General features: G+C 35.6%; 5 protein-coding genes across 8 annotated transcripts; 1 reads left to right on the top strand and 4 right to left on the bottom strand.

Annotated features, from left to right (window-relative positions):
- The first annotated feature begins 28 nt into the window (after nt 1-28).
- Nucleotides 29-1278, top strand: or (orange). Of its 2 annotated transcripts, XM_015981621.2 has the most exons (5): nt 29-206; nt 262-353; nt 398-689; nt 765-839; nt 968-1278. In XM_015981621.2, the coding sequence occupies exons 1-4, from the start codon at nt 138-140 to the stop codon at nt 831-833; spliced, it is 522 nt and encodes a 173-aa protein (XP_015837107.1). In that variant the 5' UTR covers nt 29-137; the 3' UTR covers nt 834-839; nt 968-1278. The 2 variants fall into 2 exon arrangements, with proteins under 2 accessions (XP_015837107.1, XP_974482.1); XM_969389.4 differs by lacking the exon at nt 765-839 and having other exon boundaries at nt 30-206.
- On the bottom strand, nt 1268-3679 carry LOC663314 (uncharacterized protein). Its single transcript, XM_008197594.3, has 4 exons — nt 3291-3679; nt 2475-2707; nt 2201-2367; nt 1268-1435 (listed from the first exon to the last, which is right to left on the bottom strand). The coding sequence occupies exons 1-4, from the start codon at nt 3590-3592 to the stop codon at nt 1400-1402; spliced, it is 738 nt and encodes a 245-aa protein (XP_008195816.1). The 5' UTR covers nt 3593-3679; the 3' UTR covers nt 1268-1399.
- Nucleotides 3680-8182: 4503 nt separating this feature from the next.
- On the bottom strand, nt 8183-12458 carry LOC103313685 (uncharacterized). 2 transcript variants are annotated; one of them, XM_015982161.2, is made up of 4 exons: nt 12334-12458; nt 10487-10652; nt 8845-10345; nt 8183-8763 (listed from the first exon to the last, which is right to left on the bottom strand). In XM_015982161.2, the coding sequence occupies exons 2-4, from the start codon at nt 10643-10645 to the stop codon at nt 8312-8314; spliced, it is 2112 nt and encodes a 703-aa protein (XP_015837647.1). In that variant the 5' UTR covers nt 10646-10652; nt 12334-12458; the 3' UTR covers nt 8183-8311. The 2 variants fall into 2 exon arrangements, with proteins under 2 accessions (XP_015837647.1, XP_064211709.1); XM_064355639.1 differs by having other exon boundaries at nt 8192-10345; nt 10523-10652.
- A 2931-nt stretch (nt 12459-15389) lies between these two features.
- On the bottom strand, nt 15390-20852 carry sip3 (septin interacting protein 3). 2 transcript variants are annotated; one of them, XM_008197589.3, is made up of 6 exons: nt 20717-20852; nt 20493-20660; nt 20351-20443; nt 20149-20301; nt 18807-19808; nt 15390-15941 (listed from the first exon to the last, which is right to left on the bottom strand). In XM_008197589.3, exons 2-6 carry the CDS (start codon nt 20619-20621, stop codon nt 15618-15620), a joined length of 1701 nt encoding a protein of 566 aa, XP_008195811.1. In that variant the 5' UTR covers nt 20622-20660; nt 20717-20852; the 3' UTR covers nt 15390-15617. The 2 variants fall into 2 exon arrangements, with proteins under 2 accessions (XP_008195811.1, XP_974421.1); XM_969328.5 differs by having other exon boundaries at nt 20493-20778.
- Nucleotides 20853-21499: 647 nt separating this feature from the next.
- On the bottom strand, nt 21500-25794 carry Cap-G (Chromosome associated protein G). The gene is made up of 13 exons (XM_008197588.3): nt 25613-25794; nt 25259-25447; nt 25076-25207; nt 24889-25014; nt 24704-24841; nt 24438-24649; nt 24190-24393; nt 23421-23748; nt 22768-23373; nt 22526-22643; nt 22285-22481; nt 22070-22234; nt 21500-22023 (listed from the first exon to the last, which is right to left on the bottom strand). Exons 1-13 carry the CDS (start codon nt 25724-25726, stop codon nt 21934-21936), a joined length of 2619 nt encoding a protein of 872 aa, XP_008195810.1. The 5' UTR covers nt 25727-25794; the 3' UTR covers nt 21500-21933.
- Between the last annotated feature and the right edge of the window lie 133 nt (nt 25795-25927).

The raw sequence follows: 25927 nt of genomic DNA, 5'->3' as shown, positions 1-25927 counted from the left end.
GGGGGTTGAAAGTGACGCGAGCGCTGCAACTTTACAGTTTCCTTCTTTTGGTGTGACAGCTGTCATTGTTTACGGATGTGGAAAAAATGAAAAATTGATAAAACCCCTATCTTAAGTGAAAAGTTCGAATAAGTACAATGATTAAAGCAATCTTAGTGTTCAATAACCATGGGAAGCCGAGATTATCCAAGTTCTATCAATATTTTGTAAGTAAAGTTAGGTTAGGGGCTCTGGACCCAATCATTTTCCTGCGAATTGTAGCCAGAAGACATGCAACAGCAAATAATCAAAGAGACGTTTCAGTTGGTTTCGAAGCGGGACGACAACGTGTGCAATTTTCTCGAAGGGGGCAGGTAACTTTATTCGTGGGGGTTACCACTTATCAATGGTGGGTTAGTTTGATAGGTGGGAGCGATTATAAATTAATTTACCGGCACTACGCAACTCTATACTTTGTGTTTTGTGTCGATTCGTCCGAAAGTGAGCTAGGAATCCTGGATTTGATCCAAGTTTTTGTCGAGACTTTGGACAAATGTTTTGAGAATGTCTGTGAACTGGACCTCATTTTTCACGTCGATAAGGTTCACTACATTCTCAACGAGCTCGTCATGGGCGGCATGGTCTTAGAAACTAATATGACTGAAATTCTGACTAGGATAGAAGATCAAAACAAATTAGAAAAGCAGGAGGTAAGTCTGACTAACACCAACAATACACGAAAGCACAGCCGATTTTTTCAAAGTTACGTTATTTTATCGTTATAGAGTGTTTGGAATTTCGACTCAGATTTTAGAAAGAAATTAGTTGTGATGTGGTCACAGCCAGAATTTTAGTTGTTTGTAAGTTAAAATAATCCGGGAGAGGACTGTGTTGTCTTGCTTTGGTTCATTGTTGCTCACTCAATTATTTCTTAAATTATTGTCAGTGTTTGTCTTTATGTGTTATTACTGTTGGAACATTGTTTTAGGCGGGTATTGCAGCCGCGCCAGCTCGTGCCGTTTCAGCTGTGAAAAACATGAACATTCCCCAACAAATCAAAGATATTAAATTGCCTGATCTTCCTCAAGCAATTAAAGACCTCAAATTCTGACCTCAAGTAGCGTCCCAGTTTCACAATATCGACTTGACTACATTTCATTTACCCTCGGACTGCAAGTCTTTATTAGAGGAACCATCCACAGCAAAATATACATGATGTTTTCAATCACTATTTTATTTAAAGCAAACTACCAGATATTTCATACTGAAGTGTGTAAATAAATATAGATTAGCAATTTATATATTTTTTGTTATTTCTCATTAAAACTTAAATAATAAGAAGAGTTATTTATAATTCAATTTACAAAAATATATTATTTTCTTATTAATAATAAACGAGCTGAGAAGAGTCGCTTTGGTTTCAGTTATCCTCAGGTTGGTCAGTCTCCTTATTCTCCTGCGAACCAAACGAATATTTGATAAGTTAAAGAACAAATACCAGTCATTCCAATTCAATAAATTCAACACTGCATTTTACCAAATTATTTTTTTTTAATTAATAACGTTCATATAAACAGAATAATTGGTTATTAAATGTGTCATTGAAACTATACATTACGTTAGCTTTTAATTTTTTGAAGTGCTTCAATGATTTATAATAACTAACTTTGAGAGAAAATGCAGTGTTGTTCCTAACACGTCAAATTTTAAAAGGAGGAAATAAAAAGTAGTATTAAATAACGGTGAACACAAGACAAAAAAAAACAAATTTTCAAAACGGTGCGATATGGTTAAAGTGTAAAGAATAACGAAGTTGTAGAAAATTAAATTACTTCCACAAAACACTTCATCCTAATTACTATAATATAGCCTTGAGGCCCGGTTGCTAAGTTATCAAATATTGACTAAGCCTACGCTTAACACTGGTTTAACTAAGCGGTGGATGTTGGCTAATATTAACGTTATTAAAATACATAATTATAATTTTACTGAAATAGCTAAGAGAGAGAATTTTGTTCAATATTATTAATAATAATAAAATATAAAAAAGTTACTTGCTTACGTTCGATCAAAAAAATTGAGCATGTGCCCAAATTGGGGCACATTACGAAAAATATACGACAATTGAAAAAATCAAAAAAATGTGCAGACATCCAAAAAAATCGGAAAAAAAGGTATTTTTTTATATTCGTCTCCAGTTTGAATCATTGGTTTTTCTCACCTTATTCCGCTTCCCGTATATCGAGTAAAATGTGGTGGTGACGGTCGATTTCTGCCCCGTGTTTTTATTAAAAATTGAGCACTTATTGAACGGAGGGCAGTACAAGTGCAGGCTTATGGCAGTGTCGACGTTTGAGGCGTTCTCCACGCGATGCAAGCCTAGAGAATCTGGAATTTTGCAACATTGATAACACTTTACGCACAATTTGCCTTATACGATAAAGCGTCCGGGATCTGGTTATTTCTAGTAAACTTTTTTCCGAAATTTTCCATACCGTTGATGTAGCACACATCGTTGAGATTAAGCCGCGTCCGTTTCGTTTCCTTGAGTTCCTCCCCTTCTCGCTGAGGCCACGCGAATCGGATCTCCTGCAAGGACCCTTGCAGCATCTTCATGAAACAATGAGCATTGGCGTGGTCGTGGATTGCTGAACCGTGACCTTCACCCCAACAAAGAATCATTAAGTTGTATCTGTCGTTGCCCTTATCAACTAAATTGCGAGTGTATCTGAAAACAATAAATAAATAATGAAGCTTTTTCCTGCTTTCTGAGCGAACCTTGAGTCGTTGAATAAGGATCAAGGTTGGAGAGTTTCTCAATGAGTAACAAGATGCAATTTATTGTTCTTTGTGGTGCTTGGCACTTACGTGCACGCAAAAATGTTTCTGACTTCGTTGATAATTGTCTAAATCAAATAATATTTTATTTTTTATCACTATTAGTTGTGAGCGTCATCAGAGCGTGGAAAATATTTGTAATAATTCCACTGCGTCGGAAAAATATATTTTTTTCAAACAAATGCACAGGCTATTATTATGGACGTTTTGTAACGCAACTGGAATTTATTATTGGTGCAATAGCCTTTCTGATCCCAAACTATAATTATTTTTGTCACGTAGTTGACATAACATTTCTTGAGATTCCGAATAAGCGAGATTAAATCAATTAAATTTATACCCAATTTGTTCCCAATAAACACAAACATTTCCGCAGTTACACTAATTATTGTTATCAATGTGGACCAATAGTAAACAAAAATTGGCACCGGGTCACCGATTTGTTTCCGTTTCGTTTAAAAAAAAACACTCACCTGTATCGGTCAAATTTTGCGTACTTTTTCCAGTCGACAGGGTTGGACTTGTAGGATTTCATGAGGAAACTCACCAGCTCCACATTGACGGAATCACATTCGAAAATCAAGCGCAACTCTTTGACCAAATCGCTGAGATTGTTGATAACAGGGAGCCCATTGCCCAAATGCTTGCACAGTTTGGCCTCGAGGATCTCGTCGTTGTCTTGGTTGTAAAAATTCTTGTACTCACACACCGACATGATGCTGTTTTTCTGACGAACACCAAAGTCGTTTTGTTGAATGCTACGACACTTAGACATATCTCCAGCTCTTCGCTGTTTATCTTAGGTCAAAGATAACTCAAAATTATTTCAAAATATTGCTATTTGTTTGTTGCTATTAGCCAACTGTGAAAAGGATGCAAAGAACCCTCTTTATAGCGCGAAGTGCTGGCAGTCGATCAATGCGGTAATGACGACAAATGGCGAATTTCTCAATGGACTTTCGAAACGATTTAGCTAAGCGACTTTGAATTCTTTGGACTCGATTTGTATGTAAAAGGTGTGCGAAAATCTATGATTTGGTTTGTTCTTGCCAGGATCTGATCCGTGGGACGGAATCAGCATGCACGACAAGTGCCGTAACACTTTTAAATAGTATACTAAATAAAAAATAGGCAAGTGGCTCATTGGGGTAGTGTGTGCCTCCACCTGCGGAATTACAAATAATTTTCTATTTGCTCAAGAAATTCCACCGCACGCGCTCCCAACAACGGTTGAAATTTTCCACGCATGATTTTTATTTTTCGAATATCTGCATTTATTGGAACATTAATTTATTAATAACGCATTTTTAAATACGAGTATCTCGCCTTTTATATCTACACAAATTATTTTATTATTCGCTGCAGTTGTGCAAAAGATCAAAGATATGGGGTCTGAAAAATATAACGTCGATTAATCAACTTTCTTAATTTATATTTGGCGTCAAGTAGGGAATCCCAAAAGTGTCGCCTAAGAAGACATCAAAGAACCTATACTTAGTTGTAATAGCGATAAATATTAATCAGTGTATTTGTTCCCAAATTATCAAGAGTTTTATCTGTGTTCATAGGCAATTGTATAACCAATTTTATCAATGAAGAGCTAGGATAATATGATTACGAGTAATAAAAATGAAAATTACATAAAAATTCCAAGGCAACTAAAAATCCAAAGTAAAATGGATTCAATTCTTTCTCTGCTTTTCTGTTTTTCATTCAATCAACATTAACATTAACAAATCGAGAAGTTTTGTTTTCCTACAGCAGCTGATAAAGGGCCTTATTATTTACCGTATCTCAAAAAGTATAATCACACAGAAATCAGCGTTTTTTCAGAATTTTTGTTGTAGTTAAACAATAATTATCGCCTGCTGTTTATTGAGTTTTCAATGTCTCCAGCGAAGAATTCATCAACATTAAAAATTTGTAATGAAAACTTCCTTGGTTTTGCGAATTGTTCAATTCAATGTAAAAAAATGTTCTCTGTGTTTATCTATTTTCAACAATACTTGGTAACTTTGGTTGCCACATGCAAAACAAATAACCCCGTATTTTTTAAAGCTATATTCGTACAAGGGTAATTAACGCTAACGATGTCCTTTTAGCGCTTTTATTTCACTGAAAAATTAAAAACTTATTGTTTTCCCAAGTATCTGCTATTTTGACCGCAAGGTGTTATTGGATCGAAAATTGGAAACATTTTCTGGTTCATATCGCCTTTAGTTAGATCACAACCCATAGACTTTTCACTCTAAATGAGTTTCAAATGTCCCTGAAAAATTACGCATATTTGGTACTTCAATTACCTAATCATAATACACACTTCCGTTCTAATCTACAAATATTGAGATCGAAAGGTCATAGGTCTGGGTTCTGAAAATCGAATAATAGAAACAGCGTTTTGATTTATTATTAGTTGTTTGCAAATAGAATACATATTTCGGAAATTGCCATAAAATTCGAACGAAGGTCCAAATCTTAACCCTCTGGCGTCAGTTGTTTACGAGGTATCGTCTTATTATAAACAACTCACTGTTGAAGAAAACTGAAAAGAGTGCGCTGCTAAATAAATGACACCCCTTTCCTTACCAATTCCGCAGATTTCTGGACCTCCCCTCGTAGCTAACTTTTTCAACTGTAGACTGAACATTTTTAATACTCGTAAACATTAGAAAATACAAAAAAATCGACAAATGCAAGAGAAATGGTATAATCTTGCTAACAAAATGATCATAATCTAAATAATTTTCAAAGTTGAAATGTGATAGGGGGTTTCGGTAAAAGGTGGCTCAAAAAGATGTTGCAAAACCTTACAGTCTTACAGCGGCAATGAAATTAATACTAAAAATAATAGTAAAATAAAATAATGATAATAAAACGCATTTTAAATACTACAAGTTACTAACCTTTTATACTTCAAATTACCCAATTAAATCTACACAAATTGTTTTATTATTCGCTTGCAGTTATAATAATAAATAATATTTTTAGATTTATATTTCGTAACAATGATAAATATTAATCAGTGTACTTGTTCCCAAATTATCAAAAGTTTTATCTGATTAGTCGGGTACTTGACTAATTGTTGACGGATTTTTTCCACAGCCTCTAAAACGACGTTCTTATTCACATTTCCGCAAATTACGCCTATTCCATACAAAACAAACCGAAAGAAAAATTTAGTTGAGACAATTTGTAAAGTTTTCTCTATTTTTGCCGATATTTTCTGAACGGTTAGTCGTAGCGATCTGATTCTTGCATATTTGGATTCCGCCGGTCATTTTACGTTAGAAACATTCAATTATATGGAAATAACTCCGAAAAATTGATAGTCAATGACGTAATTTTTAAATCTCGTTAACGGAACATGAGCCGCTGAATTCATTGGAAAAAACCGCATTGCTCTACGACTTTTAGTTTTCGAATTATGAATTTTTTTGTTGAATAAAATTTTCCATTATAACAAATGGCTGCCCTAAATTTAGGCAAAAAATTTTAAATTTTTGATTCTTGTGAAAAATTAGTATAATATGTAAAATGAGCCGTAGTATTCAATGGAACATACCGCATTTTTTTATTGAAAAACTTTGATCGCCTCTGTAGCCGGAACCGTTGCCCGGAGCGGCTCCGGGTTTGGACGAAAAAATAGATAAAATTAAGCGCTATCAGATGGATTTTTGTTCGTTCCACGAAGTCTTACAGTTTCCGAGAAAAACGCAAAAAAAGGTTTCAATTTTCACTTTTTTTCAATTTTCAACCGCCAATTACGGCGAAACTATTAGAGTTATCGAGAAACGGAAAAATCGGGGATAACCGGAATAAAAAACTCTACAAAATGGCATAGGATTTAAGTAGAGTATAAAATGTTACTTCTGGGCCAGGACATTTGGCGTCTTAAAAATCAAGGTAGAATCTTACAAATTTAACTGTTTGCCCAAAAGCAAACAACCGAAAAGAGCCCAAAACCTCTCAAAAATCATTAATTTTTATCCACCCCAAAAGTTCTCAAATGTGTGTGGACCACTAAAAATTGGGCACACGAAAAAACCGTTAAAATATCCCAAAATAATGGAAAATTACCTCAAGAACGCCCTAAAAAACTAACAAAATACCTTGTTTTTACACACCCCAAAATGGCTTTTTACTTCTGGACCAGGACATTTGGCGTCTTAGAAATCAAGGCACAATCCTACAAATTTAGTGTTTTCCCAAAAGTAAACATTCGAAAAAGATCTATACAACTTACAAAATGTCTTGTTTTTGAACACCCCAAAATGCCTTTTTATTTCTGGACCAAGACATTTGGCCGTCAAGGCAGAATCTTACAAATTCAGCTGTTCTCCCAAAGGTAAACATCCGAAAAAGACGTAAAACCCTTCAGAAAGCATTAATTTTTATGCACCCCAAAAGTATTCAAATATCCGTAGACCACCAAAAATTAGGCATATTAAAAAAACAACACCAAATCAAAGAGGTATATTTGACGCCTTACAAACTAATGTTGTGAAATTCCTTCAAAAATCATAATTTTTTATGCTCCCAAAAAATACTCGAAACTCTATAGACCACCAGAAAATGGGCACATGGGAAAACTGTTGAGAACCATCCAAAATCAAACATAATTACATTAAAAGCACCCAAAAAAACCTTACAGCATTCCTTGGTTTGAGACACCCCAAAATGAATTTTTACTTCGGGAGAAAGCATTGGCACATGCAAAAAATTCACCGGTCGGAGTGGCGACCGGTTATAATATTAAACAAATAAACGCTCTTGTTTTAAGATTCCCAAAATGGCTTTTTTATTTCTGGACCAGGATAATAATTGGTAAAATTAAAGAAAACCAGACCTTAAAAAAAGCCAGAATTCTTATTCAAATCTCTCGGTTTGCAAAACCCCAATATTCGACTATGCCTTCATGATAAATCTTGGATTCAGAATATTTACAGAATTAATAAAAATAAGTGCAAAACATTCCCTGTTTACATTCCGACTACAATCCGATCTATTCTTACAGCATCTCATCTTTCACGACAGCTTATACCGTTTATAGGTATGTGCCTATCGAGGAGAATCATCGACACGACCATCAATCCTGAATTCGTCTTCGACTCATGAGCCTTTGGCGAATCAACAGGTCATTGTTGTGTTAAATTAACATTTCTCAACAGCATTATTTGTGATACAATTAAGTATCTATTACTTTTATATAAAGGCCCAGTTGTATAACGCCATGTCAAAGTTAACAAAGCGTTAGCTCGAGTTGACATCGAACTTTTGCGTTCTGATTGGTTGATTTAGAGATAACATCAAATTAAAGTTAATCGAGCTTTATACAATATATTTATATATAATATTTTTTTTACTTTAAATATTATTATTAATTATTATTTATTAATATAAAATATACAAAGATTCTAAGATTATTTCGTCAACTAACTGAAATGAAAATACATACACCTAGTAAACAAAAAAAAGAAAAAATATTTAAAAAAACTTATTTGTGTCTACATACAATTTTTGCGTTGTTTATATCAATATTGTCGACTAAGTAATGCGCTGTCACATCCAAGTTTTTTTTAAAACACAGACCAACATAGATTTTGGTTCTAACATGCTTATATTCGTCTCTGTCAAAAAGCGTATGATATTTTCCGTCAATAATTTGTTGAAGCGCAGCTTTTGAATTTTCGTTTGCATTAATCTGATTGAGTAATTTTAATTCCAATATGGCTCCACCTGTTCCACGAGTCACACATATGTCACACTCATTTTTTCTTCCATGTTTTTCTCTTCTCTTATTTTGAGAACTTGTCTTAGCATCTCGCAACTGTTCTGATACTTTCACAACTGGCCTACTAGACTGTGTTGTGAAAAGCTTATTATTATATGGTAAATAAAACAGTATGTGATGTAACTCTGACTCATTAACTGGAATTGTCGCATCACCTGAGAAAAGAAGTGAAACCGCATTAACAAGGTTGCGCATTGCTCTTTCAAATTTTTCAGTTGTCCCTTCCTTCAGCTCACCTTTTTCTTCATTACTTTCCTCGTCCGCACTTTCTTCTTCATTACTACTTGTTAGTAGCAGTTGATTGAGTGCTTCTATGTATCTCTCTATATTCTCAAATTTGAGCTTATATTTGGCTTCAAAAAGTGATTGAGTGTAACATTTACATTGGATTTCCGTCTTAATCTCAAAGTTTGGTATCTTTAGTACTACAGTTTTAGAATTCTTTTCAATTGCATTCAACAAACCATCATCCCACAGTAGCTGGAAGAAGAAATCCACTTGTGACTCCTCTAACTTACTAGATGGAAAAGAAATCGTATTTTTCAATTTCAATATATTATCAACTGTTGGCTCAGCTATTACTATTGAAATATTCTCGTCTTCAATAAGTTTGTCGATTCTCTTTTGTATCTCATGATTTACAAACAATTTTTTTAAAATTTCCAGTAAGCCTGACTTAGCCCAATAATTGTCAAACATTTTTTTTTCTTCTTGAATACTCTCGCTCAAATAACTTATAACAGACCAGCCACTGTAAATGGGTGCCCCATCTTTATTTAACGTTTGGTATCCATTATACCACTTTTTAACACCATCAAAATCATTTACTGCTTGAAATGCAGCATTCTCTAACAGATTATGTACTTCCTGTTCTGTGAATCCATATGTTTCAGAAAATTTTCTTTTTTGGAGGAACAGAGCATGATATTGATTGTTTATTTCCCAGGAATATACGCCTGATAAGCGAACACAGGAACTAACTAATGAACGTGCCAAAAATCTGTTACTCTTCAAGCCCGCTGACAACATTTCCTTAAGAAGACGCATGAGGTATTTCAGGTTTTCATCTTCCACATTCTCTGTAATAGCTTTCATAATGGGCGCGTCGGCCTCGTCTACAAGTATAACAACTTTCTTGTTAAAGTGAGTGTACAATATTTTAGATAAGAATTTCAAAGCATTTGTTACATCCACTTCAGACAGTTGCTCCAACCTACGGCTTTCATAATATTTCAAAAATGTTTCGATCTCCTCTTCTATTTCCTTATTTTTAAATCTCCTTGAACCATTAACTTTTTCAAGCAGATAAGAATGCTTCTCGAATGTCTCACAAATAGCTATCTTCAGAGAGTATAAAACATCTGTTTTTGCTGTACCTTGCACACTTTTAAGGCTCATCGAAATCACAGGATATTGACCACAATGTTTCTTAACAAAATCACCATGCTTTTGACCTAACTTTAAATTCATAAACATCATGTAATTATCAGAACTTTCTGAATTTGAAATTGGCTTTGCATCTTCATCCACTGTTATCATCAAAAATTCCTCGATCATATTAATAAATGTTGATTTTCCAAAACGTCTCGGGGCTGTTATCTGGACCCCAGATGATGGGCATTCAAAAAAACGTTTTATGCCCTCGCTCTTATCTACAAAGGTGAGTTTTGTTCGGACAATCTTAAATTCTTCTGTGCTTAAATCGGCGATATCTGATGAATTTGATGTGTCCAGATTCTATAAACAAAATAAAAAAAATCATTAATTTAACTAGCTATTAACCACACTTAAATATGCAACAAAAACAATAAATCAGCAAAACAAATCAAAGCATAAAACAGAACGCATATGTAAAACAAAGACAAAAAACTACATTACCATAATTATTATGGTGGTCAATCCATTCGTTATTACCTTTGGTGGTCTAATATCGGTAGCAACAATTTGGGCACCATCAGTTTTTTCGTTGTCATGATCCCGGTTGACAGATTCACCCTCCGTATTCATTCTTCGTCTTTTCTTGTCTCTCTCATCCATAAGATGTCTATAATAGAGATATTAGTGATGAATAATAAATTAATAAACATCAATGGGACTATAGCGAATTTTATTGGAATATTAATACATGTAATGATAAAACACTTATAATAGTGAAATTAAACCGTTTTGGAAAGATTGTTTGAAATCTCATGCTTTACCCTGTAATTGCGTGTGTTCAATTAACTGGCGCAGCGGATGCATTGTTGGTTGTAAATACTGTTTATATTTCTAAAATTAGTCTCCTATTGTTAGTAATCATATTTCGTAAATGTGTGAATTTCCTTATTTAAGTTTATTTTTTCAATTCTGGTTTTCAATACTAACACATACAGTTTCATCTAATCGCAATTATTTTGTACTTGGACGCAATTTTATAAACAACTTTGAAAGTTTCAACCAGCAATAAAGCAATTACTTCCATCAGGTAGGAATCTTTGTCACTTATCAAAAGCATAATAAATTTAATGATTAAATAATTTTTTTACAATAAATTAAAAGAATGACCAATACTAGAGAAAACAAAATAGTGGCAGAATATTACACACCATTAAAAACAAGACAACAATCTGACCTCCAGCAATTTAAAAATAGTTACAAATCTTTTACTCAAGATAAAAAACTAAATATACCAAAAAATATCAATGAAGTAACTCAAATGAGAAATCGTAATTTTGCCATTGAATATCTCAATCGACTGTAAATAAAAAACTAACAAAGACAGAATTTTGCAAATTTAAAAATATTTCCAGAAATTCCCTCAATATGGGGCTAAATTCAGTTAGCATAAAGATTACATGTAAAACGAGAACAAATGGGAACAATCCGGAACAAAATACAACAAATCGGAACAATTGGGAACAAAAGAGAGAAAAAGTAAAATAAAAAGTAAAAAAATATTCGATAATGTAGAACACAAAGCAGGTAGTCGCAAACATATAAGTTTAGATGAAGAAGCAGATGAATTAATTAGTAAATCTATAGAAACTTTTCAGTCATAAATGGACAAATTAGTTTCATACATTCCCAACGATGAGAAAGAAAAATGGAAAAAAGATTTAAAACCTATTATAAACAATGGTTGTCTAAATTTCAAATTGCATTTTCTACAAGCAGCTCCCCTATATTTCCAGTGTAGTGATCATGATCTCTTACTTTTGGGTTTTCTATAGAAAACACATTTTCACAAAGATAACAAATTTTTGTTTTTTAATATTCTTCTAGTTCGATATCTTTTGTGGGTTTATTTTCTTTTAATAACTTATATATTGTTCTGGCATGTTCAGTTATTCTTTTTATAAAACATTTATCACTTTCCTCTCCTCTGTAAATTTCCAATGGGTTATCAATATTATTATAAGCACTCTTAACATATAATCCATAACCACTGGGAATATCAGATTGTGTTTTATGAGTATATGATGATTCAGGATTTGGTTTAATTAATCTCAGGCTTAAACGCGTTTTATTAAATGCCATTCATAAAGCTTGTTCACCTAATAAAAAAACAAAAACGTAGAAAACCTACGGTACGTACACACGTGCGTTCGTGTTTTCGCTAATTGTCAATTGAAAAACGATTACAACAAAAATCACGTTCGTGGGTCAGGATTCTTTAGGCACAACCGTTGAAAGTGAACATAATGTCAGACGAATTACATTTAGTAAATATCAACACATTGACTTACCTATTAAAAACGATTGGAGAGCTATCTGTTCTGGGGCTGTGATGCAAACGTCACTACTGTATCTGTCACTAATCTGTGACCATAGAATAAGAGATAGATAGAATTGACTCTTTCCTTGTTGGTGGCAGTTGAGAGACTGCAGCGCCATCAGTAGGTGGTCGCGAGCGTAATGGCGGTAAATTTAAATGACTCCAGCCTTTACTTACTCATAAAATATTATAATTTTTCGTAATCTTTGCAAATATAACAAATTACTAAAAACTGTCATTGCAAATATGTGCAGAGTACGAAAAATGTTTCATAATAAAAAATTGTAATATTGTAAAAATTTATTAATAACAGTTTTTATTTGACATAGGTACATTATCTTAAAATTATTGTTCTGTAATGCAAATTTACACTCAGGTTATTATTTTTCACATCTGATGGCAACTTGCCGGTTTTAGCTCTTGCAAAGCGGTCTTCGGTCATTCGACGCTGTTTATGTTGTTGTAACTAACTGAGGATTACTGTTGTACGGTTAAGAAATACGATCTGAAAAAAAGAAAAAAAATTATCTACTTAAATTCTCCTATTATTTTCCGAGAAACTTTACTGCAATTACAAAGTTTTAAATAAAACACGAGCAAAGAATATTAGTTTTAAGGCATGCTTAAGGAAAACAAAATTGTGTCGAAAATTAAGTTATGATGCCACGATGGTGCCTTTTTCAAACTTTCAACCGTTTTGACACTCTTCCAGTCAGAAGAACAACTGTTTTGCCAAATTCCTTAAGAAATGCACCAAATTACTTCAATAATTTTTTTTTATTTATTTTTATCCATACGTATGCAAAATGATCCGGGAAATCGATTGTCATCGAGAAAATCCCCAAATTCCCATTAGTTTTTTAGTTATGATTTTTTTTTTAATTTTACCAATTTTTGCTTTTACCTGCAATTTTCTCGAAAACTATTAGTCGGAGAACGTAAGTCTTTTTTGAGAAAGATAGATCATTAAAAGAGCTTTCCAACGGTAATACACGTCATGGGGCTATCTCTAATAGTTCCGGAGTTATTGCTCGGTAAATGTTCCGGGTACAAGAAATCGACCAAAATCGCGACAAAAATTGGAAAAATCAAACCTCAAAAAATCGAACAAATGGACTTTTTTTCAACATTTAACAACTCTAGAGGGTTGTAAAGGCATATATATGTACGAAAAAGTATGATAGAACGAATTAAAAAATAATATTTTTTTCACCTTCTTGAAGGTGAAATTTTTGCAAAAATCAAATTTTTAAATCTCGTGAAAAGTTGGTATAATACAGAAAGTGAGCCGCTGAATTCAATGGAACAAACCGCATTGCTCTACGACTTTTAGTTTTCGAGTTATGAATTTTTTTGTTGAATAAAATTTTCCACCATAAAATGGCTACCCTAATTTTAAGCAAAAAATTAGGCTTATCTGGAGACTTATCGCTTTAGTCGAAGAGTAGTGACTGGCATTGTTTCTAACAGCCTTTTTATTGCTGACTGGCGAATATTTCTCACTAGATCCGGAGTGTCCTTGCCAAACGTTTACTACAGCGAACACGATCTATCAAAACGCCCCACAGTCTTGTCAAAATCTGACATCCTGCAATGCAAACTCCCGTCCCGCAAAATTCCAAGCAGTGATTTGAAAAATTTCGTGAAGCGTTTCTTGCCCAAATTCACCCCAAATTCTCCCAATGGTCGACAATACGGACAATTTGGAAGTCGGGAGCACAGCGAGCAGCAACATTAGCGAGAGTCTCCGCGCCCAAATTCTGGGAAGAGCGCACCGACGGACACGGCACCGCCCCACCACCGGCAACCTCCAGCACCGGAGGGCTCTCCAGAACGTGGTCGAAGCCGACGAATCCTTCGAAATCGTCCCCCAAGGCCCCGGACAGGCCGAGAGCTACCACACGGCCGAGGGCGACGCCGGCAGTCGCGCCCTGGTGGCCGCCAGCGCCGACAACGTCCCCAAAACCCCCTCGGCAGCCTCGAACCGAGCTTCGGCCAAAAGGCCCCCCTCGGTAACCTCGGATCGAGTCTCCGACAAAAGAACCCCCTCGTTGACTTCGGACCGCGTCTCGGACAAGAGCTCCTACACCATCCAGACGCAGACCGTCGCCATCCAAGTCGGCTTCGACTCGGACACCGAGTGCTGCTGCGGGGATTACGAGTACGAGGACCCGCACGAGTGCTGCCGCTGCCGCAGGCCTGAGGAGAGCTCCGACTGCACCGAAACGTCGTACCAGACCCCCGCCCCCAAGCGGCGCACTCGCTGCACCTGCCGCTGCCGCAAAAATCGGAGGAACTATGAGTCACCGGAGAGTCTCTCGGACATTTTGAGCGACTCAAACGACTCCGTCTGTACCGAGTTTATGGAACTGCCGTACCAAAACAACGAAGAGTATTACAAACTGTTGAAGGAGCTTGAGAAAAAACTGATCGCGCGGAATAAGGAGCGCGTGCGGCGCACGATGATGGAGTTTGAGAAACGCAGTCGCCAGAACCAAAATTTGGAGAAGCCGGTTTGCCACTACGAGGACAGCCCGAAAATGGGGCGGAAAAAGCACAAAAATTCGATTTGTTGCAAGTGTGGGCGGAACAAGCGGACGAATTCGGACATTTTGCAAAATGAGAAGCAATGGGAGGACTTGGAGTATTGTCACGCGGAACCAGAGCCGGCCCCGGTTTCGCGCACTTTGAAAAAATGCCAGTGGCGGATTGACCCCCGGACTGGGGAGTGGGTCAAAGTGTCGTTTCAGCAGAGCGATCTTTCGGCGCCTTGCGGCGACTGCGACAACACTCCCGTCAAGAAAGAGTGTTGTTGTCGGAAAAAACGGCACTAAATTTTGTCCCCTAATAAGTGTCGGGTAAAAGTCCGTGTCAGTTAGTCAGGTCAAGGGAAATTACAATACAATGTATTTATTAACAAATTAAATCAGTAGTGTATAGTGAATACGTAACATCCATGTCGAGAGTGACTTGGTCACGAACAATCCAGTCTTCAAATAATAATAGGACCACCATAAAGCTCAAAAGTCATAACAATATCGACGAATATATTAAATGTGATAAATCCTACACAGAAATTAAAAATAATTAAATATGTATGTACAACACAATAAGGGCGTTTTACAAATTTATTGATGTCACAAAGTGGTAAATAGCACAAGCCTTGACACTAGAAACTACCAATTTCTCCTACGACAGTCGGCCCTTATCGTAACATAAAATTGATTACCCAAATCAACATGGAATAAAATAAAATTATTGTTCAGCAGCTTGCTGGAATTTTTGCAACCTGCGTCTCCTCACTTCTTCTTCGGGCGTAAGAGCAACTGATTCAGTTGGTGTCGCTTCTGGCGTCTCGCTCGACGTACTAGTACTAGGTACAGAGTCACTTTCGACATTATTATTAATCACTGAACTAGTTGGCAGATTTATTGGCGATTTTGGAGTCGTTCCATTACAGGTGGGGGGTGTACCGGATGTCGAGGGGCCCGGCTGGGGCTCCCCGCCGGGGGCTTGGCTCGAAAGGGCCGCCGCCGCGCTGTATTGTTGCATCATGACCACAGCAGCGTCCAGCATGACCTAAGAGACAAAAATGTAACAAAAACTAGCTGTGATGTCAGAAACCGAAATTTTCACACAAAAACACTAAAACCAAAGTTTCGCAATCGCGTCGTGGATTAATAATAAAATAAGTGCTCATAAGGTTCCAAAGAAAGTCAGTTGGCCCGATTCCGAAATTTCCGATTTTTTTTTGAATTTTTGGCTGATTTCCGATACTCGAGGCGGATATTTAACTTCGGAAAGATGGAATATAACCCTTTATGTTTGATACTATTGAAAATGCATACATTTTTTAATACTGATTACGACTGTGTTTTACAATCAGCGATAACTCTTTTATTTCGCCGTAATCGACGTTTTAAAATTGAAAAATTAATTTTGAGATATTCACTTGAAATTGGAACCTACCTACTCGTGTGCTATTATTTTACAGATTTTTAAAGCTGATTATGCTGATATTAAAGATGTGGGAGTGCAGCTTGAAAAGAACAGTAAAAAATTCGGAGTTGTTTCGATTTTGATTTATGAAATTGGACGTTTTTTTCAATTTGTCGAAACACTGCAGATGTTACATAATTCTATATTTTTTTGTTTCATTCCTTTTTCTTATTGAATTTTTGTGAACATGAGTTAGTGAATATTACTGAATGTGTTAACGAATATCGTCGAAATGTTGGAAATATTTGATCCCATAAGCAAGCCCATTGTTAATGTATTTTTTATTGGTAGCTATGAAATTTCCAAAAAGTTAATTTTTTCATTTAAAATACAACTTCAAGGGCCGATTTACAGAAAGCTCAATTAAAGTTAATTGCGTTGCTAAAAGTTAACAACGCGAATAGACCAATAAAATTGGTTCACTTTGGTCACGTGCTCAGTTAATCACGCATTTAATTAAGGATTAAATTAATGACGCTTCTATAAACTGGTCTCATAAATCTTATGATAGTTTAAAAGAGAATTGGAAAAATCGGTGGCTACGGTGTTAAGTTCTACGGAAAAAATGTCTTGTAATGTTTTTAATTCAAATGTGTATTTTCTATAGAATGAGTTTTAATTCGAACGCATAAATCGAGGGAATGATAGCTCTTGCTAAATAAAAACGAACTGTATTAAAAAAAATAGTGAAAGCTTTTTATTTATTTACCGAGATATTGCGTCATAAAATCACTATTAAACTTTTAAATTTTAAATAACACAGATTATTATTATTATTTTGAACAAGCTCAGTATACTGACACACATCTACAGACATTGAACAGTATTAAAAAAAAAGAAAAACTTTATGATCTATACTCATGACAATAAGTAAAATGCAAAGGAAGTAAATGCAATTTTTCTTCACGTAAATACTTAAATTCCGATAAATTTAAAAAAACAGTAGTTATTGAAAAAACAAGAACAAAATAAAAATCGAAAATAAAACAAAAATTTTAAAGGAACTGTTCAAAGTTTTTCATATGTTTCAGCTCCTATTTAAATAACTTTGAAGTTTCTTTAAAATTTTTGTTTTTTTTTAGATTTTTTTCAAATGCTGTTGAATTTGTATTGCATTGTAACTTTTTTAAAGGGCTGTTAAAATTTAACAGCCTAGCAACTTTACTGGTTATTGTTATAGCAACATCGATTAACGGTCTTTAATTTTTAATAGTTTATCACTATCACCGTAAAAAGCATTAATTTAACTTTTTATTTTTTATTTTATTTAACCCATTATTGATGGTAAGTGAGATCAAATAACGTAACTTTTTTCATTGTCAATATCGAATGTTCATTTAAGAATTTAAGGAGCTAGATAAATATTGAGGTAGAGTACCAAGAGTTTGTCGAAATATTGATAATCTTAAGGCCGGTTTATAGAAAGCTTTGTTAAAATTTAATTCGTTGTTAAAAGTTAACAACGCAAATGGACCAACCAAATTGCTTCAATTTGGTCACGTGATCAGTTAATCATGCATTTAATTGCGGATTGAATTAATGACGGTTCTATAAACCGGCCCTTAATAGTATTATTTGAAATGAAAAAGTTTTTATTTATTTATATTTTATTAAATATTTATTAATAAATTGTTTATTTATTGAATGAGGTGCGCGACTTTCCGGACAGCTCTATATAATAAGTTTTGTGTAAAAGACTCAATAACAATCACGAAAAGCTAAAAAATGAGTTCCAAAGTGTTTATGTTTATCAGGTTATAATTCCCATAATTCAACGCATTTCTAAATCTCCTAAATCGTAACGTAAAAAGCAAACGATACTTGTGCCGTAAATTAAAATTACTATTCAGTGATCCCTTATGTGGACATCAAAAATGAATATAATGAATGAATATTTTAGGTAGTATTATACCACAAAAAAATAAGTAAAGTGTGATGTCGTAACAAGAATCAATGAATCAGATAAACCTCTTTGTTCGCACCTTTGCAAACAGTTAATTACCTAAGCAGATTTATTTTTTGTTAATGATTTATCTATATTCTTACACAATTACAGATGTGCCGTTTATTTTAACCAGTTTGTCGCGAACGGATGCTTCTCAAACCCATAAAATAAAATAAAAATCAGTACTGTTACGATTTTCAAAACATCGGACTATCTTCATTGATTAATTATTATTATTATGAATTTCCAAGTGCCTAATAAAGATTTAGTAATTCGCGATTTTTAAAATTCCGTGTCGGTCTTCGGGGAGAAATGGTCAAAACCAACGTGCTACAAGGACTGGTCTAAACGGTTAGTCATACTTTACATTTTTGCTCCTGGTGTCCACTCTAATCAGTTGTCTGGTCAGCTCATTATTTTTCTAATAATTATTGTTCATATATTTAAACAATTGAATCAGTTATTTTTTCCAATAAATAATAATTCCGCCAATTACTAACCTGGATATTGCGCAAGCACTGTATCCTGGCCTCCACATTCTGCCTCTCATTGCCCTCCATCCTCCTCAATTCCTCCGGCGAGAGTGACTGCAGATTCGGTGGCGGCATTGGTGGCGGTGCCATAAACGGCATAAACGGAAACGGTGGAAAAACAAAAGGGGGAATATTAGGATTAGCTTGCGGTGCATTGGTCGCATTCTGCGCCCCACTTGGGGCCCCGGCGGCCGCCGGTTGTGCTTGCGGCTGCGGCTGGTTGTTCTGGCCGAACATTTGAAACGGATTCTGGCCACCAAACGGATTGAAAAACGGATTCGGCGGGGGCACCTGTCTGTGTCTCTGGTCCTGTCTCGGCTCGTTGTTGTTGCTCGTGGGCGTCCGCAGGATGTTCAAGCGGCAGGTGGGGCACGTCTGCTGCCGCTGGAACCACGAGCGGAGACAAGACGTGTGGAAAATGTGGTTGCAGGGTAGTTTCTTGGAGGCGGTGGTCATCTCCTCGCGGCAGATGATGCAGACGTTGTCGGCGGCCTGCAGCTCCTCGGGGGTGGCGTCCGGGTAGAGGGTGTTCATGTTGTAGATGGCGCGCCGGGAGAGGATCACGTCGCTGAAGGCCTTTTTGAAGTTGCGGATGGTGTAGTACATGGGGCGGAACGCGAACAAGGGGAGAGTATAGATGCGGACCATGATAGCGACGAAAGCCACGTAAAGAATGACTTTGATGAAGCCCATGATGAGCTCAGTGTACAACAGAAAGACTGCCTTGTTGTCCCAAGGCGTCTCGCTGTTGAGGTCAACCGAATGTAAGGCATATTTAATTGCGATGTTTATGACGACAGTCAGGAGGATGGCGTACTCGAAACCAAAAACCAACTGAACGGATGCCCCTTTTGACACTGTTGATTGGTACGCGTGTTGTATGAAATGCAAGTCAAGGGAGCCCAATAACAACAGCAATGATAGTACTCTTATGTGGAATAGTAAACTTATGACAGGGCTTCTCTCCATCTACAACAATCATTAATCAGTTTTGTGCCATAATGCCATGCTTTCAATTAAGTTAAGCTTTTTCTACCATTACTCATCGTAAATTTTCTTCTTAAAAATAATTAAAAAAACAAAACAATCGAAAACAAAAAATCTGATCAATTGATTTAAAAAAACTGCTACGCGCCCGTCTATTTACTAGCTACTTTTTAAATCAAAATGACGATATTCTTGCCTCTTCTGGGCTATAGCCCATATGTGTTTTTGGGGTTAATTTATCCCATTTAGCCTTCATTTCAAAGTCACAGGCCACTCTGATGAGAAATTAATTGAAAGCACGGCCCTTACGAGTCTGCCTTACATAATCGACCCTGTCTTCAGCCAGCCAATGAAACGACTTCAGAAACAGTAGTAACGTGAACAGTGCCACAAACTTCGGATTGAAATCGTCTCTAAACACAGTGAAGGCTAGACAAGTCTCTGTGATTGCATACCAGGACCTTTCCATCAAATGCTGCAAAATCGCGATTAGTGACGCAATTTCACACTCGTTGAGTGATTACCTCGAACTCAGCCGACCTGAGTTGCCCAAAAAAGATTTTTCGCATGATTTTGCCCACAATCAAGACACATATAAAAGCTTGAATATAAATGACCTAAAACGCACTGTTGATTGTACTAATTTGCAAGACGGGGAGTACTTACAGCCATGCTAGGATTTGATTTTGTAATATACACAACCGAGGGGTAGAACTGTTTTTTCTGATAGTATGCATTTGCTATCACAATTGTGGTTAGTGTGAGGCTCAAAACTGATATACCTAACGACCTCATTGTTGCCTTGTACGCTTATTACACTGAAAACATGATCAACTAGACGAAAATATGGGATAATTTGAAAATGTTCGAGTTTTGCTACGTGTGTTCACCTCATATGTTGACTTTTTACGATTTTGACAGCTGATATACGAGAGGACGTCGACAACTGAACCAGTGCGCACGCTCAGGGCTGTGTAGTGTTTTGTTTTGCGAGTTTTGCGCTCAAAATCTCGCTATTTTTAGATAATCATTGCAAAAACTATTAAGAAATAATTATGTAAACAATTAAACCTTGTTTTTAAGCGCGAATATTAAATACTCTTAACGTTGGTACCCCTTGCAAATGCAATTTCGTACGCCGATAAACTTTTTTACAGGGCCGGATTACGATTTTGGAAGCCCCTAATACCTTTACGTGAACTGTTCTCTGATTTTACCTTGTTTGTTTTTGTTTTTAACAAAAACGAACAAAAAGATGAATAACGAGCTTTCTAGAACTAAGAAACAATTTCTCGAAAAATTAGCTTTATTTTGTAGTAAAAAAAATCTTAAATTTATGTAGTTTTTCTTAAAAACGAAACGGCAAATTACAAAAATTCAACATTTTTTACTCTAAAATAGAGCTAATTTTTTGCAAAATTATTTTACATTATTATTCTCCACAGTCATATACACCAAAAATAACAATAAACACTGAAAATTTGACCCTGCATTTCAAGAAAACGCAATTCAAAGAATAAGTTTTCTCTATTATTTGGCTACTGAAGTGATTCTCTACTTGGAATTCACAAATTTTGAGACACCTGTTTCGGAGAAAAAATAAAAACGAACAAAAAATAAGTAAAACAAGTTCAAAATTTATACAAAAGAGGCCACTGAAATAAGACGCATGATTCGTTTACTTAGTTTTTTATTCAATAATTATGTAAATAAGTAATAAATATCTATCGATTGATGAATACGGGGTCAGTCTGCTAAAAGTATTTTTTCTATGCATGTGTATTTTTCCTTATAATTAAAATTAATTTTAAAAAATATTAATATCAATAAAATAAAAATATGAATTAATGGACACAACGAAGCTTAATAATGTTTTGAGCAAAAACTTTCGATAAAATTATTGCTAGCACCAGTTATGTTTAATCGAAATTTTATTATTAATTTGTACTTATCCTATTATTTTTTGGGGTGACATTTTTACGGATTTTTGAATGCATAGAGAAAAATATAAAAACTTAATTGCAAACGCTGAATTCTTGTGATTATTATTCTTGTTTGTTTGAGATAGTAGAAATACACCTTAGCAGACTCACCTAATTGCACTTATTTATTCTTCAGAAATAGAGGCCAATTTAACGTTTTTACTTGCGTTTGTAATAAACTTTTTGATATTTTTTGAACTTTGCTTATCCACAACCTAAAAACCACACTGTAGCAAACAATTTAAAAACGTTAACACTTACCTCTTGCAATTCGTTACATATAAATAAAATACTGTTCAGTCTCTCACTCTGTGATAAATCCATCATTGTGAGAGCTTTGGCAAAATAGGGATTTATTTTGAGTTTCGGCTTTTCACGCATTTGATTACACATCTTCAACGCTAAATCAGCTAGAATTTTAGTGCCCTAAAACCACATTTTGTCCCAAATCCCAGTTTCCAAAAATTTGTGTTTACCTGAGAGGACATTTTACATAAAGTTACCATAAATTTAGTAATATTGTCAGTATCAATATCACATAAAGGGCTCTTGCCAGGAGCATAGACTATAGTCCTAATTGTACTCAACACCGCATCGGCAAAATATTCGCAGTTTGGTAAAGCTGTAAGCGACTGCAACGTATGACCTATGATTTGTTTAACGCCCTCATTGGCTGAAAAAAAAATTGTAAAAAAATTCAAAAATAAAAATAATTACTTGTTGCCGGATTTGCCCACTTTATGATAAGTGCCGATAAAACGGATGATGAAGTGAGGCGGTTTCGCAACAACAATATGCATATGCAACGGGTAGCGGTCTCTTCAATTCCCGGATCCTTAAATTTAAATAAACTTGTGGACTCGACAAACAAAATTCGAGTCTTCAAAAAACTACAGTAAAGTAGATAATTTTCGATCAAATTGATCAAAATGTGACACGGTCAAGATTTTTTAAGTTACCTCGTCTTGCATGTAGTTGGTCATTGCTTCAATAAGCGCTGTCAAAGAGGTGCCCCCGATAAAGCAAGTGTTTGTCGGTTGGGACTCCCCATTTTCTTCGCCTTTTTCCTCAACGAAACTTGTTCCATATAAGATCAAAATATCAGTGACGGCTTGCAAGCTAAGCTTCAGAATTTCGCTGTCTTTGGCAAGGACGGACGTAATAATGAAAGAAGAAAACAAGTGGATGCCGTGAATTGCACATTTTCTGTCTATCAGACAACACAAGGCGTAGCATTTGAGAGCTTTCGCTTGCACTACTTTGTCCTCATGTAGCATAGCGGGGTTTATGTGTTCGGTGGTCAAGGTGGCAATCGTGGGAGTGTACTGCACTTTGGGAGAAAGCAAAAGCGATTCTGTGATGGTCAAACATTTCAGCATTGTTCCCACGTCTGTCTTTTTCTCCACTTCTGGCTTTTCTTGCACCTTTTGCACGTTCTCTAAGAAAGCTTGTTTCTCGTCAATTTCGGCTCGTAGGCGTGCAGCCTCTGAATAATTTTTTTCAACAGATGCGCAGTATTTTTCCTGTTCTGATAACAAGGCGATGTCCGATTTTAATTGCGAAATCTGGATCATTCAAATTACTTTAAAAATACAATTTCAAAATGTGTTACCGTGTGGCTCTTCTCCATCTCCTGTCTTTTAAACTCCTCAAAAGACATTTCGTCCTCGCCGTAAAAAATATCAGATATTATCTCGCAGACGAAAACCAATCGAGTGTTTGTATCAGGGAACGTCTTCTCCAAATTGCGCACGATTGTTTCTTCCACACTTGTTGGTAAAACTTCTTTTTTTAGGGCGTCATGCACTAGTGAATTCAAGCACTGGCGGCTTGCGCTATCACTGACATCGTATGTTTCAGTGATAATAAAAAATTGTTTTAGAGTGAAATGATATTCCAATTCATCCAAATCCTGTTTTGTTTTAATAAACTCAATATACCTAAAATTGGCAACATTGGTAGTTACATTCCATTCGTGTTTTTCGATAAGGGATAAATCAAATAACAAATTGACAGAACTAATTTTTTCCGCACTAAATCGGGCAAAAAATTAGCAAATTTAGCCGAGAATATTATTTTTGTCTTTTTCAGCGTTCGCAAAAATGTAATGATGGAACGCAAATGGATAATTCTAAGCTATAATTCTTTGTGCACTGTTGTAACGTCTTGGAAACGAAGCGAATATTTTAAATTGTGAATAATTTTTTTCTCAAAGCGCCCTCATTCTTACTCTGCCGTACTATTTGTTTGGGTTCAGAAAACCCAGCAATTCCGTCTCCTAAGTTATAGTCCTCTGTAGTTTTCGCAAACCGAAACAAAAACTCTCTAATTCGGGCGATTTTCTGTCAAAAACGTAATTACGAATTAACTTTTGAACTCACCCCCTGATATATTTACAAAATAGAACCAATTCGGGCAAAATACTGTTCAAAGTTTCTTCAAATTCCGGAGACTGGCGCAAAAATTGCACGACAATGCGATAGTACAAGATGATATCCCAGTTGAGTTTTTCATATTCTATTAATTTTTGTTCATTTAAGTACTGACTTAAAAGACAAGACGTGATGTCATTAACTGGTGCGTTTCTGCAAATCAATTTTAGCGCAATTATTGTATAAAAATTACTTACTTAAACAACGCCCGCAACATCTGTTCAGCATAAATAGTTGTTTTTTCAATATCGTCTTCACTAGCGTCCAATCTGATTGTATTAATTAGCCTCACGTAATCATTATTGCAAAATTCCAACCAACTTTTCATCAAGTCAGTTGAAACAAAGTCGTGGACTTTTTGTGATGGATCATTAAACCCACATTGCAGAATATAATGCCGCTGAGACAACTAAACAAATTTCTCTACTTGTGTAACTTTAAACTACAAGTAATGCAAACTTACATTCAAATATTTGATCAGTAAACGTATTTTTTCAAAGGCTGCCAGTCTAACATCTAAATTAATGTCTCTCAACCTTTCCAAAACCAGAGTAAGGACATGTTTATTTATCGCGACTTTTTCTACACACACCTGACGCAACTGGAAGACAATAAATAAAAAACAATAACTCTGTACTCGATAATTACTTTGCCATTTGAATCGGAATTAATGTAAGTACACAACTGACGAGTAATGGGGTCATTTTTGTCTGAAGGGTCCTGTAGGCGATGCACTGCAAGTATGGCTTGACCTCTTATAGCCACCTTAGGGTCCTATTGTATTAAGAGAAATTAAAAAAAAAACATCCAAAAATGAAAATGGTGCGTTTTTCACCTTGAGCCGTTCGATCATTGCGTTTTTGAATTCTTCAAACAGCTCGTCGTCAATTTCATCCACATTTTTCATTATCCCATTTATTAACTTACACGACCAGAAACGCAGCGGCTCATTGTCCAAGTACGAGAGCTAAAATTATGCAAAGGAATTTCGGAAAATCCTCAATTTAAGTTTGCTCACAGCAATAAGATGCTGAATGATCTTTCTTAAGACAGGGTGTATGACATCGTCTTTTTTTGGGTGAAATGTCGCGGCTAGCACGAGCACAAAACTAAAAATTCTCCCATTGTAAATATCCTCCTTGCAACTGCCGCAAAACGCCTTCTCGACGCACTTGCAAAATGTGCTGAACAGTTCGCTGTCGTTTTCCTAAAAGCGCAACAGCAAAGTGTTAAAACTTCACCCCTTGGCCCACACATAAAGGGCCGTTATTTTGTGAACTTAACACAGCTCTGCCATTAAGTTAAGCTTGGTAACAGCGACGTGAAGGCCAAAAATCTGAGATGCATCAGTGGTACATTTAGGTTAACTTACATTACTAAGGGCATTTTTCAGTATTGTGGCATAGTGTAAGTGGGCTCCGGAGCTCTGCTGAATTGTGTTAAATATTTCCAAGACATCATCAACTTTCACTGCTTCTATTTCCATTTCTTTTTAACACGGGGAAACCGTTTGTTTAAAATTTTAAATGTGACAACAAGCGTCAGCGTGACAAATGTCAGCCAACAGAGCAAAGCGAAGATTCCTAAACGGAAAGGCCCATTTACGTAGACTACGGAGAACTATAACTTAGGAGACAAAATTGGAGGATTTTGTGAACCTAAAAAATATTAAGGCGAATACGGTTGA

Source organism: Tribolium castaneum, chromosome 3 (genome assembly GCF_031307605.1).
Source record: "Tribolium castaneum strain GA2 chromosome 3, icTriCast1.1, whole genome shotgun sequence".
Lineage (NCBI taxonomy): Eukaryota > Metazoa > Arthropoda > Insecta > Coleoptera > Tenebrionidae > Tribolium > Tribolium castaneum.
This window is presented reverse-complemented; position numbering and strand designations above follow the sequence as displayed.

Excerpts from the sequence above, each read along its gene's own strand:
- or (XM_969389.4), top strand. The coding sequence starts at position 138 with ATGATTAAAGCAATCTTAGTGTTCAATAACCATGGGAAGCCGAGATTA. Across the intron at positions 207-261 it reads CCAAGTTCTATCAATATTTT|CCAGAAGACATGCAACAGCA; the intron begins GTAAGTAAAGTT and ends TGCGAATTGTAG. Across the intron at positions 354-397 it reads AATTTTCTCGAAGGGGGCAG|TTTGATAGGTGGGAGCGATT; the intron begins GTAACTTTATTC and ends ATGGTGGGTTAG.
- LOC663314 (XM_008197594.3), bottom strand. The coding sequence starts at position 3,592 with ATGTCTAAGTGTCGTAGCATTCAACAAAACGACTTTGGTGTTCGTCAG. Across the intron at positions 2,708-3,290 it reads GCAAAATTTGACCGATACAG|ATACACTCGCAATTTAGTTG; the intron begins GTGAGTGTTTTT and ends TATTGTTTTCAG. Across the intron at positions 2,368-2,474 it reads CGATGTGTGCTACATCAACG|ATTCTCTAGGCTTGCATCGC; the intron begins GTATGGAAAATT and ends GCAAAATTCCAG.
- LOC103313685 (XM_064355639.1), bottom strand. The coding sequence starts at position 10,645 with ATGGATGAGAGAGACAAGAAAAGACGAAGAATGAATACGGAGGGTGAA. Across the intron at positions 10,346-10,522 it reads CCGATATTAGACCACCAAAG|AATCTGGACACATCAAATTC; the intron begins GTAATAACGAAT and ends TTTTGTTTATAG.
- sip3 (XM_008197589.3), bottom strand. The coding sequence starts at position 20,621 with ATGAGGTCGTTAGGTATATCAGTTTTGAGCCTCACACTAACCACAATT. Across the intron at positions 20,444-20,492 it reads AATCAAATCCTAGCATGGCT|GTCATTTATATTCAAGCTTT; the intron begins GTAAGTACTCCC and ends AGTGCGTTTTAG. Across the intron at positions 20,302-20,350 it reads TCAGGTCGGCTGAGTTCGAG|CATTTGATGGAAAGGTCCTG; the intron begins GTAATCACTCAA and ends GCGATTTTGCAG.
- Cap-G (XM_008197588.3), bottom strand. The coding sequence starts at position 25,726 with ATGGAAATAGAAGCAGTGAAAGTTGATGATGTCTTGGAAATATTTAAC. Across the intron at positions 25,015-25,075 it reads CAATGATCGAACGGCTCAAG|GACCCTAAGGTGGCTATAAG; the intron begins GTGAAAAACGCA and ends TTAATACAATAG. Across the intron at positions 23,374-23,420 it reads AGATGGAGAAGAGCCACACG|ATTTCGCAATTAAAATCGGA; the intron begins GTAACACATTTT and ends TGAATGATCCAG.